At 39.3% G+C, this 17,839-nt stretch overlaps 1 protein-coding gene across 2 annotated transcripts; it reads left to right on the top strand.

Annotated features, from left to right (window-relative positions):
* Positions 1–9,001: 9,001 nt before the first annotated feature.
* On the top strand, positions 9,002–16,026 carry vgll2a (vestigial-like family member 2a). 2 transcript variants are annotated; one of them, XM_039780988.1, is made up of 4 exons: positions 9,002–9,222; positions 10,976–11,222; positions 13,247–13,744; positions 15,306–16,026. In XM_039780988.1, the coding sequence occupies exons 1-4, from the start codon at positions 9,145–9,147 to the stop codon at positions 15,347–15,349; spliced, it is 867 nt and encodes a 288-aa protein (XP_039636922.1). In that variant the 5' UTR covers positions 9,002–9,144; the 3' UTR covers positions 15,350–16,026. The 2 variants fall into 2 exon arrangements, with proteins under 2 accessions (XP_039636922.1, XP_039636921.1); XM_039780987.1 differs by having other exon boundaries at positions 15,523–16,026.
* Positions 16,027–17,839: the final 1,813 nt, after the last annotated feature.

Here is a 17,839-nt window from a genome sequence, read left to right on the forward strand (position 1 = left end):
TGGAGGTAGGTCTGGCAATGCAAGACTACACTTAATATAACATATCCTGGTGTAATCAATGATTTTTCTCATTATCTGTGATTTGCATTGCTGCATCATGGTAATGTGATTGTAGAACTTTTAATTTGTGGCATCATAAGCAAGTTTCATGTTTCTACAACTTTGTTTTTTTATACTTTACAGTCATGAATCAAAAGCCAATAGTACCTCATAAATAGACAAATATTGAAAAATCTGACATACTACAGTATGTCAGATTTTTCAAAACGTTTGGCTGGATAACAATGTTAAGCATACGTTGTAGTAAATGGGCTTAAAAAAATGCAAAAACGCTTAAAAAAATACTTGTGAAATGTGTTAATTGGAACCAAATATCACTCCTGAAACATTAAATAAGGCTGATTCTCTGCTAGAAATGTGGATACATATCATCATCTTTCTTTGATAAAATAACAATTTTATTAACTTTCTTGCAAAAAACAAAAATATGATTTGTATTGAATTAGTAGATAGCTAGTCTCGCTTTGCACAGCGCTGTGGAGGAGCGTCTGTCTAGTCCACACAGCATTCTGGGATGGGAGAAAAACATGCTCTGGTTTATTGGCATTTCTTTAAACCAATCACAATCGTCTTGAGCGGTGCTAAGCACCGGACGGAGCAATGGTGCCTCTGCAAAATAGCCTCGGGAAGGAACTTGTTTTGGTGGAACGTGTGTACGTTCAAAGATTGTTTTAGTCGTGCAACAGAAAACTCAGATTCGACAGATTGTCCAGCTAGCTGTCGGAATCTAAGCCATCATCTGCAGAGATCAGAGGAGCAGGTAACCATAGTCCTCGTAAATCAACCCGAGTTTAAAATTACAACACAAAGAAATCAGAAGGTAACGGACGTCCGGCCGAAAAGAGTGCCATCCGGCGACATTTCCAGTGGCACCGGAGCAATCCTGGAAGTGGAACGTCGTGGATATAGACTAGTAGATGGCTAGAAGAAGACCTCTATATTCCTGCTCATTGGGATGTTAAAATAGTATTCCCTGCACTTACCTTAAATATATCCTCAGCCAGTGGATTATTGTCCCCATGACAAACTTGCACAAAAGTCCGATCCCGCCGACAAGCAGTCCCTGAACCTTCAAGGTTTTCTGTTGGAAGGCCATCACAGAAGTTATTCTTTCAAAACCACCACATAATGAATAAAAAATAAATAGATATTCAGTCACCCTTTCAAACACTGCCCTTGCTATACCAGGTGTACTAATACATTTAAATGAATTCAAAATTGGGAAAAGGTGAAAAAAAATGTACCCATTGATTTTGGCCAGTCTTTTTGTGTAGCCCTCAAATGAAACAAATAGACTATTTGTAAGGTGCTGCAAATGTTTTATTTTTGTGTCAGATGAAGCAAATTAGCCATTTTAATCAGGGTAACATTTTTGTTTGGTTTTTATCTTTGGGTCCTGACTTTCTTTGAAATGGAGTGACATTTTTTAGACATGAAATGCCAACAGTGAAAACAGGACAAGAGAGAAAGAGAGGAGAGGGAGGACTGCAGTGAAACTCTGGGGTCATTTGTTTAAAATAACTAGACATGATTTCTTCTTGATGTCCTTGTTGTTTGTGTTCGTCTTCCTCTTGTTCTTCTTTGTTCATCTATTTCTTAGCAAGGAACCAACGCTGTCTGTCGGTAGGAAACAGGAAACAAAGGGTGGACAGCTGCGTCAAAGTCTGTTGTCCCATCCTTGGCTTAATAACACATTATAGTGTGGTCTAGACCTACCCTGTAAAGTGTCCTAAGATAAAGTCTGCTATGATTTGACACTATACATTTCTGTCTCTCTTTCTCTTTCTCTTTTTTTTTTTTTTTTTTTTTTTTCTCTCTGCTTTCTCGATCTCTCTCAATTCAATTAAATTTGCTTTATGGGCATGAATGTCAGAAATAACAATATTGCCAAAGCATCAAGGATAATAATGTGAGAAGAAATACATACATACAATTCACTGAGTAAACTAAAATATTATACGTTTAAAAACAAAAATAAAAACATGAAAGCAACAACAGTTTATTCAATATACAGTGAAATTGCTAGTTCCAAATGTAAGAAAGAAATACAAAGACACACTCTCTCTCTCTCTCTCTCTCTCTCTCTCTCTCTCTCTCTCTCTCTCAACCAATCGAGGCAGGGTCTGCCGGAGGTTTCTGCCTGTTAAAATAAAGTTTTTACCTTTCTGTAAAGTGTCCTGAGATAACTTCCGTTATGATTTGACACCATAAATAAAATGAAAATTGAATTGAATAAACCTGAATTGAAATTGAAATTGTCTTTTAACAAAATGTTGCCTTTTCACAAGAAAGCACAAAACTGAGGCTGGGTTAGCTCAGTTGGTAAAGCAGGTGGTAAAAACATACAGCACGGGCGCCCAGATAGCTCAGTTGGTAGAATAACCCATATACAGAGGTTTACTCCTCGATGTAGCGGCCGCAGGTTTGACTCTGACCTGCGGCCCTTTGCTGCATGTCGTTTCCCCTTTCATGTCTTCATCTGTTCTGTGGAAATAAAGGCCAAAAAAAAATTATAAAAACTGTGCAAGACTTGAATGGCCGATGTTGTCAACTGACACATTTTGGAGTTTGGAGTGTTTCGTCGCATAGTCCTGTTCTTGTCATTTAAACTTTGGTGCGGACCACACAACCAAAGTCAGGTCTGCGTGAAGAGGGCCTGATCCAAATATAGGAAGTGAACCAAAAAATAAAACAGCATATATCATAATCTCTCTCACTCGTGTCATTCGAAGAGTGAAATGCTCGACAACTTGTTAAACCAGAAAACCCAAGACGACCGAATGGCATTTGTTTACAATGTTTGGCGCTCTTGACAAAGTTCAGTGTGAACAAACGCAAACCGAACCGAATGAAAAATGCAACAATGTTGCAACTTCACCCCCAAATTACACCGAGTCTACAAAACTATAGGTGTGAAAGTATGTACTTCTATTCATCATCAGTGTATCAACTTTTCCAAGACATGGTCAACTATTGTATTGTTTTCTTAACTCACTTAATTAGAATGAATCCTAATTATCATGTACGGTAAAGATATAGGGAGAAGGATATGCATTTTGAGGTATTTCAGAACTGCCACATTATAACAAAAATATCTATTTATTAATAAGTATTAAGGGTTCTAAAGGGCTAAAATTTTAAATTTTAAATTTTAAATTTATGAAATAGAGAAGCACATATCCACAAACAACAAACCAACACAATCAGCACAGCACTGAATATACATGTACTTATGTTGGTTTGTATTTTCCAATAAATCCTGTGAGTTGGATGTCAAGCGTGTCCAAAGAGCTGACAGGTTGGATGAATGGAGTAGTGTAAGGAAGAAGTAGGAAGTGCACGCATGCACACACGCAAACACGCACACACACACACACACACACACACACACACACACACACACACACACACACACACACACACACACACACACACACACACACACACACACACACACACACACACACACACACACACAGCTGACAGAGACTAGCTGCGACCCATGTTGAGTTAAAGACTGGTTCCACTGTTACAGTAAGATTTCAGCTTTATCCTCTCAGCAACATACCTCATGCACACACACGTGCACGCGCATGGACACGTGCACAAACACACGCACACACACACATACACACATGCACACACGCACACACACTTCATTGTTTCTTGATGTAAGTGACAGGTGTGTGTGTCACACCACTGTGCCACAGTTGTGTTTCAGAGCTGTTGGCGTGTTAAAGTTCAGTATTGTACGGTTCAGATGTTCTCTGCTGTGGTACTGGACTAAACTGCAGGTTTCATTTTGAATTTCTCAAAAAAAAAGAAACAACATAGTTCATTCTACTGCTAGTTAAACTTTGAACTTATCATCTGCATAGTAATCAAAAGCAACCTATTTGTTATGCGTCATCCCATATGTTTAATGATTCTTAAACTACGCACAGTGACCAGAAAAATAATGTGTTTGCAGTAATAATTTACACTGGAGAAATTACACACTGTAAAATAGACCACCCACACACCAGTTACGTCAACAGGTACGAGACATGCTCTCAAGTGCACGCACGCACGCACACACAGACAGAGCGCTGTCCTTGGTGGGACATTGGTTAGACTGGTAGGAAATGGAGGGTCATGTTCGGGTCTTTCTCATCATGCGACCGAACAAAACCTGCACACTCCTCCACTGTGGAGGAAAAGAAAGCGGTGAAGAGTGAATGAGCCTGAATGGGTTGCACTCCAACAACAACCCTAACCTGCTCAGGCTCTCCAGCATGTATATCTCCAGTGTATAATGTAAATATATTAGACTGTACTGTATATTTTATTAGAGCTGAAAAAAATCTAATTTGGTAATAGTTTAAGTCATTTTATAGCAGAAATATTTATTATCATCATAAATTTAATTTCTTGTATTTTGGACTGCTGATCTGACAAAACAAGACATTTTAAGAAATCACCTCGGGCTTTCACTATTATCTGATCTTTTATGGACTGCGTTTCATTAGTTACATCCAAAACCTAGATAATATATTTATTACTTTTAAAATAATAAGCATACACGTGCAACAAAAAAGAGAATGGAATCTAATAAAAAAGTGATGGAATCCTACAAACTGAAGGATCTACATTTCGTTCAAACGGGTATGTAGCTTTTGTGCTACAAGATTTTCCCTAAAAACAATGTATAGACTAATACAAAAGTAATCCCTCTCAATCATCACTTATGACTCACTAGAAGTGTGTGGTGGTGTCGGTTTTCTGCAGTGAGCCTCTGCCTGTATTTTCTTTTTTTTCTTTTCATGTTGTGTTTGGGACGTTTCTGGGCGCCGAACTCTGAAAAAAACGTAGCGACCAGTGGCCAGATCGATTCACGCATCCAAGAGGAAGCTAAAATGGCGGACACGGCGCTGGAAAAATGCTTATCTAGAGCCACGATGCCAACTGGACAAAGCTCGTTCCACAAAAGTGAATCTGGGGTTGGCTTTTACCCACTGGCAAGCACCGTAACCCTCGGTGGGAATAAACAACCTAACAGCTAAGGGCTCCTGCACACTGCCTGTGTGGCGTGAGCGTGGCGTTTCTGTTGCGTGGCGTTTTCTATGTCTTTGCACGTGTTTGACGCGGCGCTGCTGCTAGTCTTGTCTGTACACATGTATGTTTCCCATTTCCCCTGCACTCAAGCAGTAGCATACTTCATGTTAAACATGAACATATACTGATTTGATTACAGCAAAGACAACGTCGGCAGTAGTGACGGCAAAATAGGCTACAGAATATTTTGTTCTGTATTTATTTTTAAATTACATTAATATCTGCATTTATGTCAAAACCTAGAGACTGTCAAACGTCAACATGTCATTTATTAAATGTATTTGTGTCAAAATACACATCTTTTCATATTCTATTTTGCCTGGAAACGCTTCCAACACGCTTGGTTAAAAATAGGCGTCGGTCCTATTTCTAGCATGCGCGCGTTTTCGGCGCAGCTCGAGCCGCACCTGAGACGTGCGTGTCACACAGGCAGTGTGCAAGCTCTAACCTGTCCGTTTTCGGCTCCCATGTTGGGCCGAGAAAAAAACGGACGCGCCACGCAGCTGACACGCTCACGCCACGCAGCCAGTGTGCAGGAGGCCTAAGGCTGACAAATTACAGCTGAGACTGATGAAAGTCTGACCGTGTAGAGCTGAGCCTGACAAGCTGATAAGGCCTTTTTTCTTCTGCCCCCAAAGGCAAACTTTACATTTTTGTCCCCTCTAGTGGTAAAGATCTAAGAAGTTCTATATCCATTTTCCATCCATCAACAAATTTATCTCTGGTTTTTAAAGAGCATTACAGCCTCAAGGGGCTCTTAGAATGGCTTCAGACATTTAGTGTTGTTAAATTAATTATTTGTTTTACAGAAAGGGGGTCCAGGACAAACTCATGGTGGGACACTGGGAATCCTAAGATATTTAAATTTCTCACAGTAGCGTTTCCTCTCTGGTGTTGAGAAAAATGAAACAGTACTCTGTCTTTCTTTGGGTAGACATAACACAAGGATCAACCACAAGCATGTGGCTCTGGACGCATTCCAATATGACCTCTGCGCGTGTGTGTGTGTGTGTGTGTGTGTGTGTGTGTGTGTATGTACGTGTGCACATTTGTTAAGTCCTGGGCACACCAGAGTCAGTTTTCCACTCATGCTCGAGCTGTTAATTGTGTGCTAAAGAGCACTGATGCTTCATTGTGTGTGCAGGACATGCTTGTAATCATGTGCAGCCAGTGAGGTTCATTTGGGTGCAAAAAGGGTCTCTTCTTTGAGTCGTCAATCTTTCCGTATAGTTAGGTTAGTAGGGTTTTCTGTCCAAATTGTTATCTAAATTTGTATCTTCTACTGTAGCAGAAAGTAACATTTCAGCACTTTGTATTTTAGATAAAACTCAACAACAATGAATATCTGAATCTTAAATATCTCATCTTAGCACTTCAGCAAGGAATTATCATTAACCACTGTTACAGTACACCAGAGCTGTAATTGACTTGGACTTGACAGCTGTGAGACATTACTTACTTTACCCCAAACGTCCACTGGATGTGTTTCTGTTTCCATTGAAGACTGCGGGCCGATGTCCACCTGACGCATTAGCGAAGCATCTTTCTTGCAGATCTTTTATCCGCTCCACTATCTTCAAACATTGGGTCTATTGTTGTTGGACCAGCACTCGCCTTGGAAGCCTGGAAATCATCTGTGAATGTATATAAATGGCAAAGTTTACTGACTGTTGACTGATAAAAATATTTTTTTTTTTAAAAATTTTTTTTTTTCCCCAAAAAAAAAAAGTAATAATAATGGAATGCTTAAATTTGCCTTTCTTGATAAGATATATATGATTAAAACACAAGCTGTTGCAATCAACTATTTTGTTTTTATTAGAATTTGGTTGGGGGGGGGGGTTTTTTTTTTTTTTGTTTGAGAAACTGCCACTGATCCCAACTGACTTTGTTTTAAAGAGTTATGACTTAACTTGGACTTGCTCTGAATATCCCTGCCCCTCTTTTGTTTGTTGCTGCTGTTGGGAAGTCATGGAATACAAATAGCGTTGAAACAACTGATTCGTGCAGCAACTTTCTTTAAAATCCATTAAACCTTTAAGTGACAGCAGAGAGGATGCCAAACATTCCTCATTGAACCTTTGCGTTTCGAGGTCCATAATACACACAGATCGATGGTTGAACAGTGCCTGTGGGATGAGCTGAGCTGCACCTCAATGGGAGTTATTTGGGGTTTTAATAGCTTCCCTGCACCACTTGTGGCGGGGAACAGGTGTGCTGGTTGGTGGAGGGGTCAGCCAAAAGGACGGTCAAGTGCCAGAAGGACACAAAAATCACTACAACAGATTATTAATACAAGGACAAAATCCATGGGGATAACATAACAGTTATAAGGAGCAAATTCCCTTTTTTATTTTTTAAATGTTTATTTATAACAGGTTCTCACACAGTTACAACGTATTACTGTACTATTAGTTACTTTCCACCACTGCCTCTGCTGCAGCTTGATAATTGTTGGGTAAGTTGCAGGTGACCTCTGACCTCTAGTAATAACACCAAACTGGGAGCAAACTATTTGACCTTTGACCTCCAAAATTTGGGAGGCCACTGAGGGATTGTGGGACTTCATAGCATTACATTCCACTCATTGGTCGGTTTGATTGTTTACTCATTTCAATTAGCAGTAAGTGCCAGTTGTTACATTCTTAGTCTCGCTTTGCCAGACCTTCCTCCACAGCGCTGCAAAGGAAGGTCTGGCTAGTCCACACAGCATTATGGGATGGGAGAAAAAAACGTGCTCTGGTTTACTGGCATTTCTTTAAACCAATCACAATCGTCATGGGCGGTCCAGTTTCTGCCTCTCATCAAGTCGCGTCAATATGAGTGCAAACTTGACTAATTCTGACTATGAAAAAAGAGAAGCCATCACTGACAGTTTCAGGATTACTACATAACGTTATTGTAACAGTATCCACGTTTCTATAATCAAGTGTTAAATAACACCCAATTTGAATCTATTTTTAAAAAAAACACACATTTGGAAGATGATGGTTGGTGGTGATGATTAGTATAGAACTACATCAAACATCAATGTTTTGAACAGCCCCCTTTTTCTATAAAGAAAAATAAAGCTCCAAAAAATGGAAAAGCTAAATTTCTGATAGCTCTGATGTGTTTCCTCTCCTAGAGTCTATTTGTCAGTCCAAGATTTCTCAAAGCATCTAATGACCTTGTAAAGGAACACGACATAAAGAAAACGAATGAAGGATTCAATTTACTTTCCCAAGGAGCAAAATCACAAACTGTGCCAGCGGAGCCACATCAGGTGTTTGTTTGTTACCTTTAGCTTGTGTGGCAAAAATAATCTTACTGTGGATTTGATTAAAAGCTCAGGATAAGATAGCATCAGACCTTTGGGTGAAGATTATTTTTGCCACACTGTTTCCAAGGTCAAGAATGAACTTCCATGTTCTAGATTAAGCTTGAATGCTTTGACGAGTCACTGTTGAAGCTAATTGTAACATGACCAACACCTCCAATAAAAAAATACATTATAAGGAAAAAAACGTATTAGGTTGAAATAAGCAGAAATGTGAATGGAAATATATGGATAACATCTGTGTTAAGGTGCACAATAAAACATACAGAAATATGAATGCAGCAACATTCATGCAAAACTATAAAATGTGTTGCATCATTAAGAATGTTTTAGGCTACTAAAGCAACCATTATTTTATCTTTGAGTTAATAGCTTTGTAGATGTAGTGGTTTTCTGTAATTAAAAGCTCACTGAGGCAGAAGAGTTGAGCTCTGGCCTCTGATTGGCGGGAGGGAGGCGTCAGGCTGTGTGTGTGTGAGTGTGTGGAAGGGTTCCCCTCTGCGCCCGACCGCAGTCCAGTGCGTAAAGAGTGCAGAGCAGAGCAGCGCAGCGCAGCAGAGAGACTCTCTACAGCCTGCTGTGTCCTTCACCGCCGGGATTACCGTTTTCTCTCCGTCTGGACAGACCTGCGCTCTAAATGAAGCTTGGTTCTTCTCCGTGATTTCTTCGCCATGAGCTGCCTGGATGTGATGTACCAAGTGTTCGGTCCTCAGCCTTATTTCAGCTCCTACAGCCCTTATCACCACCAGGTAAATATGGACGACATATTCTTTATCAACTGTTTTTTTTTTTTCCAAGAGCTCATACACTACTTTTCTCTAAACTGTGGACTTTATATCGGTTTAAATGTAGGCTACGGAAAACTTAAATAGTACCAATATTTCGTTTTTATTCAAATAAAACGCCAATTGAAACTTTATTAAATAGAGCTACTACACATTCAGTCATTAGCTATGGGTATACTTTGTTTATAAAACTTAATTATTCGACTCCTACAGCCCTTAACACTGCCTACACCATAAAACGCATACAAGGCATGGTCTAAAGGCTATGTGCTACTTGCAGATAAGATCGAGTGTGTAATAAGCGTTACATTATTTTGGGTCACTATTCACTTTGTTTGCACTTATATCGATATTCATATAATTTCTGAGTCGTCACACGATCGTGGACCTTGTCTTTGGATAGAAAGAAAAGTTATTTTTTTAAATAACACTCGCAGATGAGCTTTATCCAAGTCGAAACTGACAGATTTCATGCAGTTCCCTTACTTTGTATTAAAGTTCTTTATAAGAGTGTTTTTAGGGTTTTTAGATTTAGATTTTAGATTAATTTTTTTGCAGAACTTAACTCTTGGTTTGTGGCCATATATATAACAGGTGTAATCTGCTAAAAGTCTCCTTCTCATTTGCTTCTTAATGTTAAATGAGTAAAGCCCATCATTTACGATTAAAATCAATTATGTGTTTTTTTTGTTTTTTTAAACAGCATAATTGCCGCAGTATTTGCCTTATAAAATATCATGGACTTATTGATTTCACTTCATGTCACATTTGTGTCTGTGCGCAGACTTCATGACTGTCAACACTTTGAGGGCAGCAGGATTTTGTGAGGCCTTTCTAATTCTGTTAAAGGTCCTTTTTTTCACTCTCTTAAAACCTCTCAGTCAACATCCAGGCATAGTTCACATAGTGCCAAAACTCACTCCGTTTGTTACCTAAACAGACTCAGGATCAGCCAGTCTTCCCATGCTACACACCACTGATTATATATATATATATATATATATATATATATATATATATATATACACACATATATACACATTTGGCATAACAATACTTAGGGTACAGAGGTTAAAAAACTTTAAAGTTCCATGTCTTTAACAGTAACTTAAACTAATCTCATATAAATAGTTCTTGCACCATAATCTATTTATCATTTAGGCCTAAGTAAGTAAAAAATAAAGTTAAAAAAATAAAAATAAAAGTGACCGTTTTTGTCATTGTGTGCAGCAGTAATGAAATGCAAAGTTGTAATATGTTAAAACAACCATAGTACTCTACATGACTGTGTACTGCGATTTATGTCGTGATCCAGTGGTAAATAAAAAGACAGGTGAACTAGGTTGAATTGCCGCTCATTAAAAGCCACCAATATCAGCATAAATGTATTGTGTTCAAAGCATTATTTTTGTAAATGCTTAAATAAAAGCCACACCCTCGGGTTAACACATCAGTTTGTCATCATTGATGTCAGTTTGGACATAAATAGATGACAAAGTGTTTAGGTGGATTTATCTCCTACTACACACCTGTTGTGTCCTAAAAAAAAAACAAATATTTATGAGGGTTTAGAGGTCAAATGTCACATTTTGGTTTAAGTCTTTCTAGTATCTAAAACTGCCCAAAATGCATCAATGCAAAATGATAGTGTACTAAGGGGACACTAGATAAACACACAGTTTCATAACACACATATATATCTGCATGTCCTTCTTAGAAACTGGCCTTGTATACCAAAATGCAAGACCCCCAGGACAGCGGCAGCCGGCTCGGACCCCCGGGCCCCCCGTCTATCAAAGAGGAGGACAAGGAGCTGCCGCCGGGAGCCGAGTACCTGAGCTCTCGCTGCGTCCTCTTCACTTACTTCCAGGGAGACATCAGCGCTGTGGTGGACGAACACTTCAGCCGAGCCCTCAGCCACACAACCGCGTACCCTGCCTCAAGCAGCCACAAGGCCGTCAGAGGTGTGTGTGTGTGTGTGTGTGTGTGTGTGTGTGTGTGTCTGTGTTTGTCTGTCAGCGTTGAAAAGCCACTGAAAGACCTTTTTCCACCATCCTCGGGACACTACATTTCACCAGTGAAACCCATGCAATGCTTTCGTGGGTTTCGGGAAATTCTGGTTGTGCTGTAAATTCATGTCATTTTGGTTCCTGCTGTTGTCTGTTTTATTTCTGGTTTTGATATTGTGGGACTGAGGCTGTTAAAAGCTGATATCATTTCCCCCTGATTCAGTAACTTTGTCTTGGTCTTTAATAGGTTTCCACCAGGTGACATTCTTCAATTGCAACAACCGGTGTTGTTTTTCTTAACCCACTCCAGTTACTTCAGAATTCAGAGTTACGATCTGAAGTACAAAATCTTTCACTTCTTTTGCTGTAGAGTTGCACTGATGTTGGTTTTTGATGGCGGTTTGATCTGAAGCTGCTGATTTCCAATTTTGCTCTTCTATTCAGTGTCTTTTAATTTGACCTTAAAAGAAATGCGTGTAGAATATTTTGGGATACTAAAACTCTCCCCTGTAACCAGAGCAATTCTGTATAAAACTATTTGTGTGAAATCTAACCAAGTGAACTTAAGGGTTTTCGCATGAACCACTAGAATAACGATCTCTTTTACAAGATGCATCATCAATTCATTTCCATAGTGTTGGATGACATTGGCTGAATCATATACATTCTATCTATAAATATGTGGATATCATAACCGCTGGAGAATAATAGCATTTTGCGTGCCGCAGCTTTTGTTTATTGTTACTCAGCTGGCAGGTTGTTTCCCCTTTGACTTGGAAATATAAAGTCAAACCAAATAGGGAGTTGGTGTAAATAACACACAGCAAATATATAATAACAATATGTTGAGAAACCAACATTGTGCGTTATGTCGATATACAGAAGATTCTTTTCATATTCCTTTTAGTGTGATTGTGTCGAGACATCCCACTGTCGCTCACGTTAACTGGTGATTCTTTTATTATTGATGTCTATCAGCTACAGATGTAACAGGATACTCAGATAAAATTGTATACCAATGTTTAATCTTAGAGGTTTCAATACATATAAATAGATGATAAAAACTAATACAGAAGGATTAATATCTTTTTTTTCCCAATCTTTTGGCGACTCAAAAACAGGTCAGTATTCCTTAGTTAACAGCCGACCTGCTTTATATTTCATCTCCTCTCATGGCCATTTCTCAACTCCAGCAGCATTGTGTAATCTAGCGACTTTTGAATCCAATAAGAAACAAATACGGTAAAAATGACCACACATTTTTTTTGCAGGGATTTACATAGTTTTTGGTCAATAATTCCTCAAAGAGGTGTGAAGGTGAAGTTTAAAAACCCCTTTTCTCAAGCCAACCGAGTGTTAATATTACTCTGCGTGGGTGATATACAGTATGCCTACTCTTTACTAGAAATCTCTATATTTTTTATATTCAACTTTCGTGTTGTGTTGATTATTCCTAGAGCTGTAACTAATGGTTATTTTCATAATCCATTAATGTGTGGATTATATTCTCAGTGAATCAATTGTTTTGTTTGTAAAATGTTTGTGACAACTGCCAAATTCTCGACATCTTTAAATAGCAAACAGTCCAAATACCCAAATAATAACCATTTTACAATTACGTATAACAGAAAAAAGAAGTTGTAACAAATATTTCACATTTCTGCTTTGAAAAGTGACAAACGAGGAATCGATTATCATAATAGTTGCCAATTCATTTTCTTATTTTTTCAGTCGACCAATCGATTCAGCTTTAGTAAGAGATAAATAAAATATCCTTAAAATACATATTTATACAGGAACAGTTTGAAAATTAGGTATTATCACCACAATATATGACTGAAAGTTTCGGAAAAACAAGTATGTGGACCTTGTGATAAGAATTTCTTTACACACTATTTCTGAGATCAAGAATGAACCTTCAGCCTCAGTAAACAAGCTTACTTTTTAAAGTACCTGTGTGGTTTTTTTTTTTTTACCAGATGGATCATTCCCGATGAGCCAGAGAAGTTTCCCTCCGTCTTTCTGGAACAGTTCCTATCAGCCGTCAGTCTCCTCTACGCTCGGCAGCGCTCTGTCAGCTCCTCACACAGAGCTCCCCTTCCCTGGGGACCCGTACTCCTCTGCCTCCCTGCACAGCCACCTCCATCAGCCCAGCCCTGACTCCTGGCACCCATCCCATCACCACCACCATCACCACCACCACCCGTACTCACTAGGGGGCGCTATAGGCAGCCAGGGCTCAGCATACCCGCGTCCAGGGGTTCACGAGATGTACGGCACGGCGTTTGACCCACGTTACGGTTCTCTGTTGGTGCCATCAGTGAGGCCTCATCACCGTCTGACGTCCGGCAGCTCGGTACCGGGACCCAGCGCCTCGCCCTGTGACCTGGGAGGGAAAGGGGATTCAGGGACGGGTTCGGCCTGGAGTGGCGCCTTCACTGGAGCCGGCGCAGAAATCGGACTCAACATGGACACAGGTATTGACAAGTTTTCACATCAAACGTAACCCAAAATGAAAGTGACAGAAAGTTGCAATCTGTGCAAGAGACAACATCTTCTATCCTTCAAATAAGGAGAAACTAAATGGAGAGTAACAAAAAAAAAAGAAACCTCAGGAATATCAGCAGTGGAGAGATCCCTCTTCCAGGTTGGACAGATGTGCAATAGATGTACAAAGTAGACAAATATGACAGTAGTAAAATTGTTGTACAATATGGAGAAAAAGAATGACATCATCTGTCATTATTCAAACTTAGGACAAACAACTTGGTGGTTTTCTGTGAGCCAAGAATCCAGTTTAATCAAACACCACAGTGCTGTTAGTACCTAAACATAGACGTAAAAATTGAAAGACATTCTGTTTTTCGAGATGCTGTAGAGTGCTCATTTGTAAGGCTAGATTGAAGACATTGGTATCACATATATATATAGATGACGTAAGGAAATCCATTGGTACCAGCCATGACATGCTAGCTTGTCGGTAAGAGAGATTTTTTTTAGATTGATGGACATTAATTACCAGATATGCAGCAGTTTATGTAGCTTGAAAAGTCTAGAATAACAGAAGAAACTGAATTACAGTCTTAATTATCCGATCTTTCTCGTTCCGATGTTTATCCGATGTGCTTCTGATTGGGATTCGCCAATACTGGCAACTGATGTTGATAAATTACAATATGGAGAATATCTATTCAGTGTCAGGCATTGGAACTATATTTGCTTTGACTTCCATCTGCTGACAAAACCGGTGAACAATCAGTACAAAAATTTGGACAAAAATCTTGAGATTTTGTGTGTTTACAGGCACCGGTTCCCTTTTTACGGAGGGGAAGTAAATTTAAACAAGATAGAGTCGTGATCCTGGCAATTACATTTATTGAGGACAAAATGACCTCACACGAAGCTTTAATGATTTTACAGCATAACCAACGTTTATACATTCTCGGTAGAACGACCGAGTGTGGCCGGAACATGAAATGATTGGAGCTTAGTGTGCGGTCATTTCTTCTTCAACCCATATGAAAACAACCAGTGAAAAAAGGCAAAAGCAAATAGAAACATTAAGGTCAAGCTGACATCTGTCATCCTTAATAACAGGTAGATTTAGATGCTTTTTCACTCTTCCATATTGACAAGTGTCCTGCTTGTTTTGGCCAACACCTGTCTGTTTAATGCCCAACCATTCGGAGAACTAATTTCTTATTGTTGGAAGTGTTTAAATGAAAGCAGCATTGAAGACTTTGAGTGCCAAAGTATCAACTTGAAAGCGTGAAAAACAGATTTAAATGATTTTTCCCTGGCCCAGATCAACTTACCACAAGTGGTTTAAACCAACAAACTGACTGTCAATCAGTACCTTAACACCAGCTGTCAACTTCCTTTTCTGTTGCTGTCTTGCTTTCATCCCCTCGCTGCCTCGGGCAATTCCTTCTGCTTTTATCAACAAGACATTTGCGCTTCTCTTTCTAATCTCCCTTTTCTTGCTTTTCTTTTCTTCCACTGCCTTTTCTTTTCCTCCTTTCTTTTCTCCTCTCTCAGGTCTGCAGGCACAGGATAAGAGCAAGGATTTGTATTGGTTTTAGACACTGCTGAGACTCTTCCCTCCAGCTTCACTCCTACTTCAACTGTAGCCTCTTTCCTATACTCCTCCTGCTCTCCTCTGTTGCTCTGCTGCTGTTATGGGATTTCTGAGAGAGAAACTGAAAATCAATCAGATGGCAGTTTTGTGCTGTAACTGCTTCTGGTCTACTTGCAGCTCGTTGTTACGGAGGACTTTGCAGCAGCAGTACAGCCCTGCTAAGCTGAAAGCTGACAGTGTGGATACAAAACGAGCGTGGAAACAAAAGCGAACTCACAGAGGAGACAGAGAATCTGGCCTTGACGGATGTGGACAAAGACAAGACTCTTTGTGCTTCTGTAACAGGCAGGGACAACATTCCTAAACTTGAAAAAGTCTGGGGACAGACGGACAGAGACATGTGCTGTCAAACTCCAAAGACAAGCGCTTGAAGGACTTGGCAGGACTTGCCTCACTGGGACAACTGGGCAACAGACACTGGGAGTGTTGTGGCTGGAGGAAAGGCTGTGCTGGTGTTGAGGAGGCCGCACAGCAAGAATTTGGCAGACTGTGAAGGCAGGAGGAGTCCAAACACTTTGGTTTACATGGAGTATTGGTTCAATGTTAACTGAAAAAAAAAACACTGTCAGTATTTTATGGCACTGTACAAGTTAAATTAAACAGTTCTGACTGATAACAAAAGATATTTAAGTTATGATTTTGATTTTCTAAGTGTTTCAAGTAACAGCTGCAACAAATTTACAGCTGTGTCCCTATTCCATACTGTGTGGAAGCAGATTTTTTGCACAAAAACACAAAAAGCGTCATATGAAATTATATATGAAACTCTTGATTTATGAGTTGATGGTCGCCATTGTCCCGCAATGCAATGCACAAAACAAGAGACAGCTGCAAAAATATATACACAGGTGAAACTACTCTAGTATATCATAGAAAACAGAAAATTATTATTAAGCCTTCATTTTTTTTTTTTATCTTTGTGAATTTTAATTGGCAGTGGCAAAGTCACAGTTTGACTGACATGCATTTGGGGCACTTACTTCTTCCGTTCCTCTTAGTACATTTGAGTATAGTGATTTCTGGCATGATAAGTTCCCATATTAGAATTTGCATATACAGTAAAGTAGACCATATGGATACTGTTTACATGTAGTATGGAATTGGGACACACTTTTCTCAGTAGGATGTTACAATGACTGGGGTGTCAGCATATATTTAGTGATTTGCAAGTCAAATAACAAGAAAATTAATAGAAAACCATTTTGATTATCAATTAATAATTCAAGTCATTTATCAGGCACCCAACAGTTGTTGTTTAAAGCCTCTTGAATGTGAGGATTTGCTGATTTACTCTGTTTTATATGACTTTAGCACTGTTGGTCATACAAAACATGAAATTCAAAGATGTCACCTTGGGCCCTGGGAAATTATGACGCCATGTTTACCCTTTGTTTTGAAAGTAATGGATTGAAAATAATGGATTGATTAATAGATAATGACAATGACAGTGACAGACAATGAGGATGGGGATTTTTAATGAGCATAATGCTTACTGGAGCAACCAACATTACACCTCTTCACTTTCAGTACCTGCAGATTGGACTGTGCTAATCTCTTTTTTCTGGAGAATTATGAAACGTTATTTTATGCCAAAAGCAGAGATCATCAAAAAAAAAATCACTTTGACTGAAGAACAAAACAAAAGAAATGTAAACTTCACACCAGTGGCTGCTGAGAGAGAGAAGGAGGGGAGGGGTTCCTCTGATGAATGAGGAGAATGACGGCTATTTGAAGTCACTTGACTCTTTCTCTCCCTGCTCCCATGCAGCTGTCAACGACAACTGCTCTTCAACTTAGTGAACACGCACGCATGCACATACACACACATACACACACACACATACATACACACACACACACACACACAGTGGATCTTTAGTACATAGCGTGGACCACAATCTCATAGTTCTTTGTGAGGGCCACCACTTCCATGAGCTGCTGAATGTTGCAAAAACCAAAAAAAAATTTTTTTCCACTGCTAGTGAAATAGTTTTAAGCACATTTGTGTGACATTATTTACATTTTATAGGATTAAAATTTCAATCTGTTAAAATCTGAATTGATCAAATGGACTTTATACATTGATCTATGAAGAAACTATTATCACTCATAGATATACTGTAGATCAGGGGTCAGCAACCTTTTGAATATGAAGTGCCATTTTAAAATGTTATTGTTAATCAGTGGGCCATGTCATCATTAAGCCTGCCATCATCTACCAGGCCCGCAGTGTTATTTTTTTCCTTCGCACCACAGTCTGTGTAGAAGGCAATGAGTACTAGCCAATCAGAGGCAGAGTAGGGTGGGTCTTTGTGGAATGCAGATGGGGAAAAAGTCAATCAAACTACCATAAATAACAGGCTATGCTCCTGCCTATGTGGCCGTTAAAGAGGCAATTTGGCATGCGGATTGGAACATTTCCAAAAGACTCTCT

The sequence above is a fragment of the Perca fluviatilis genome, chromosome 18, assembly GCF_010015445.1.
Source record: "Perca fluviatilis chromosome 18, GENO_Pfluv_1.0, whole genome shotgun sequence".
Lineage (NCBI taxonomy): Eukaryota > Metazoa > Chordata > Actinopteri > Perciformes > Percidae > Perca > Perca fluviatilis.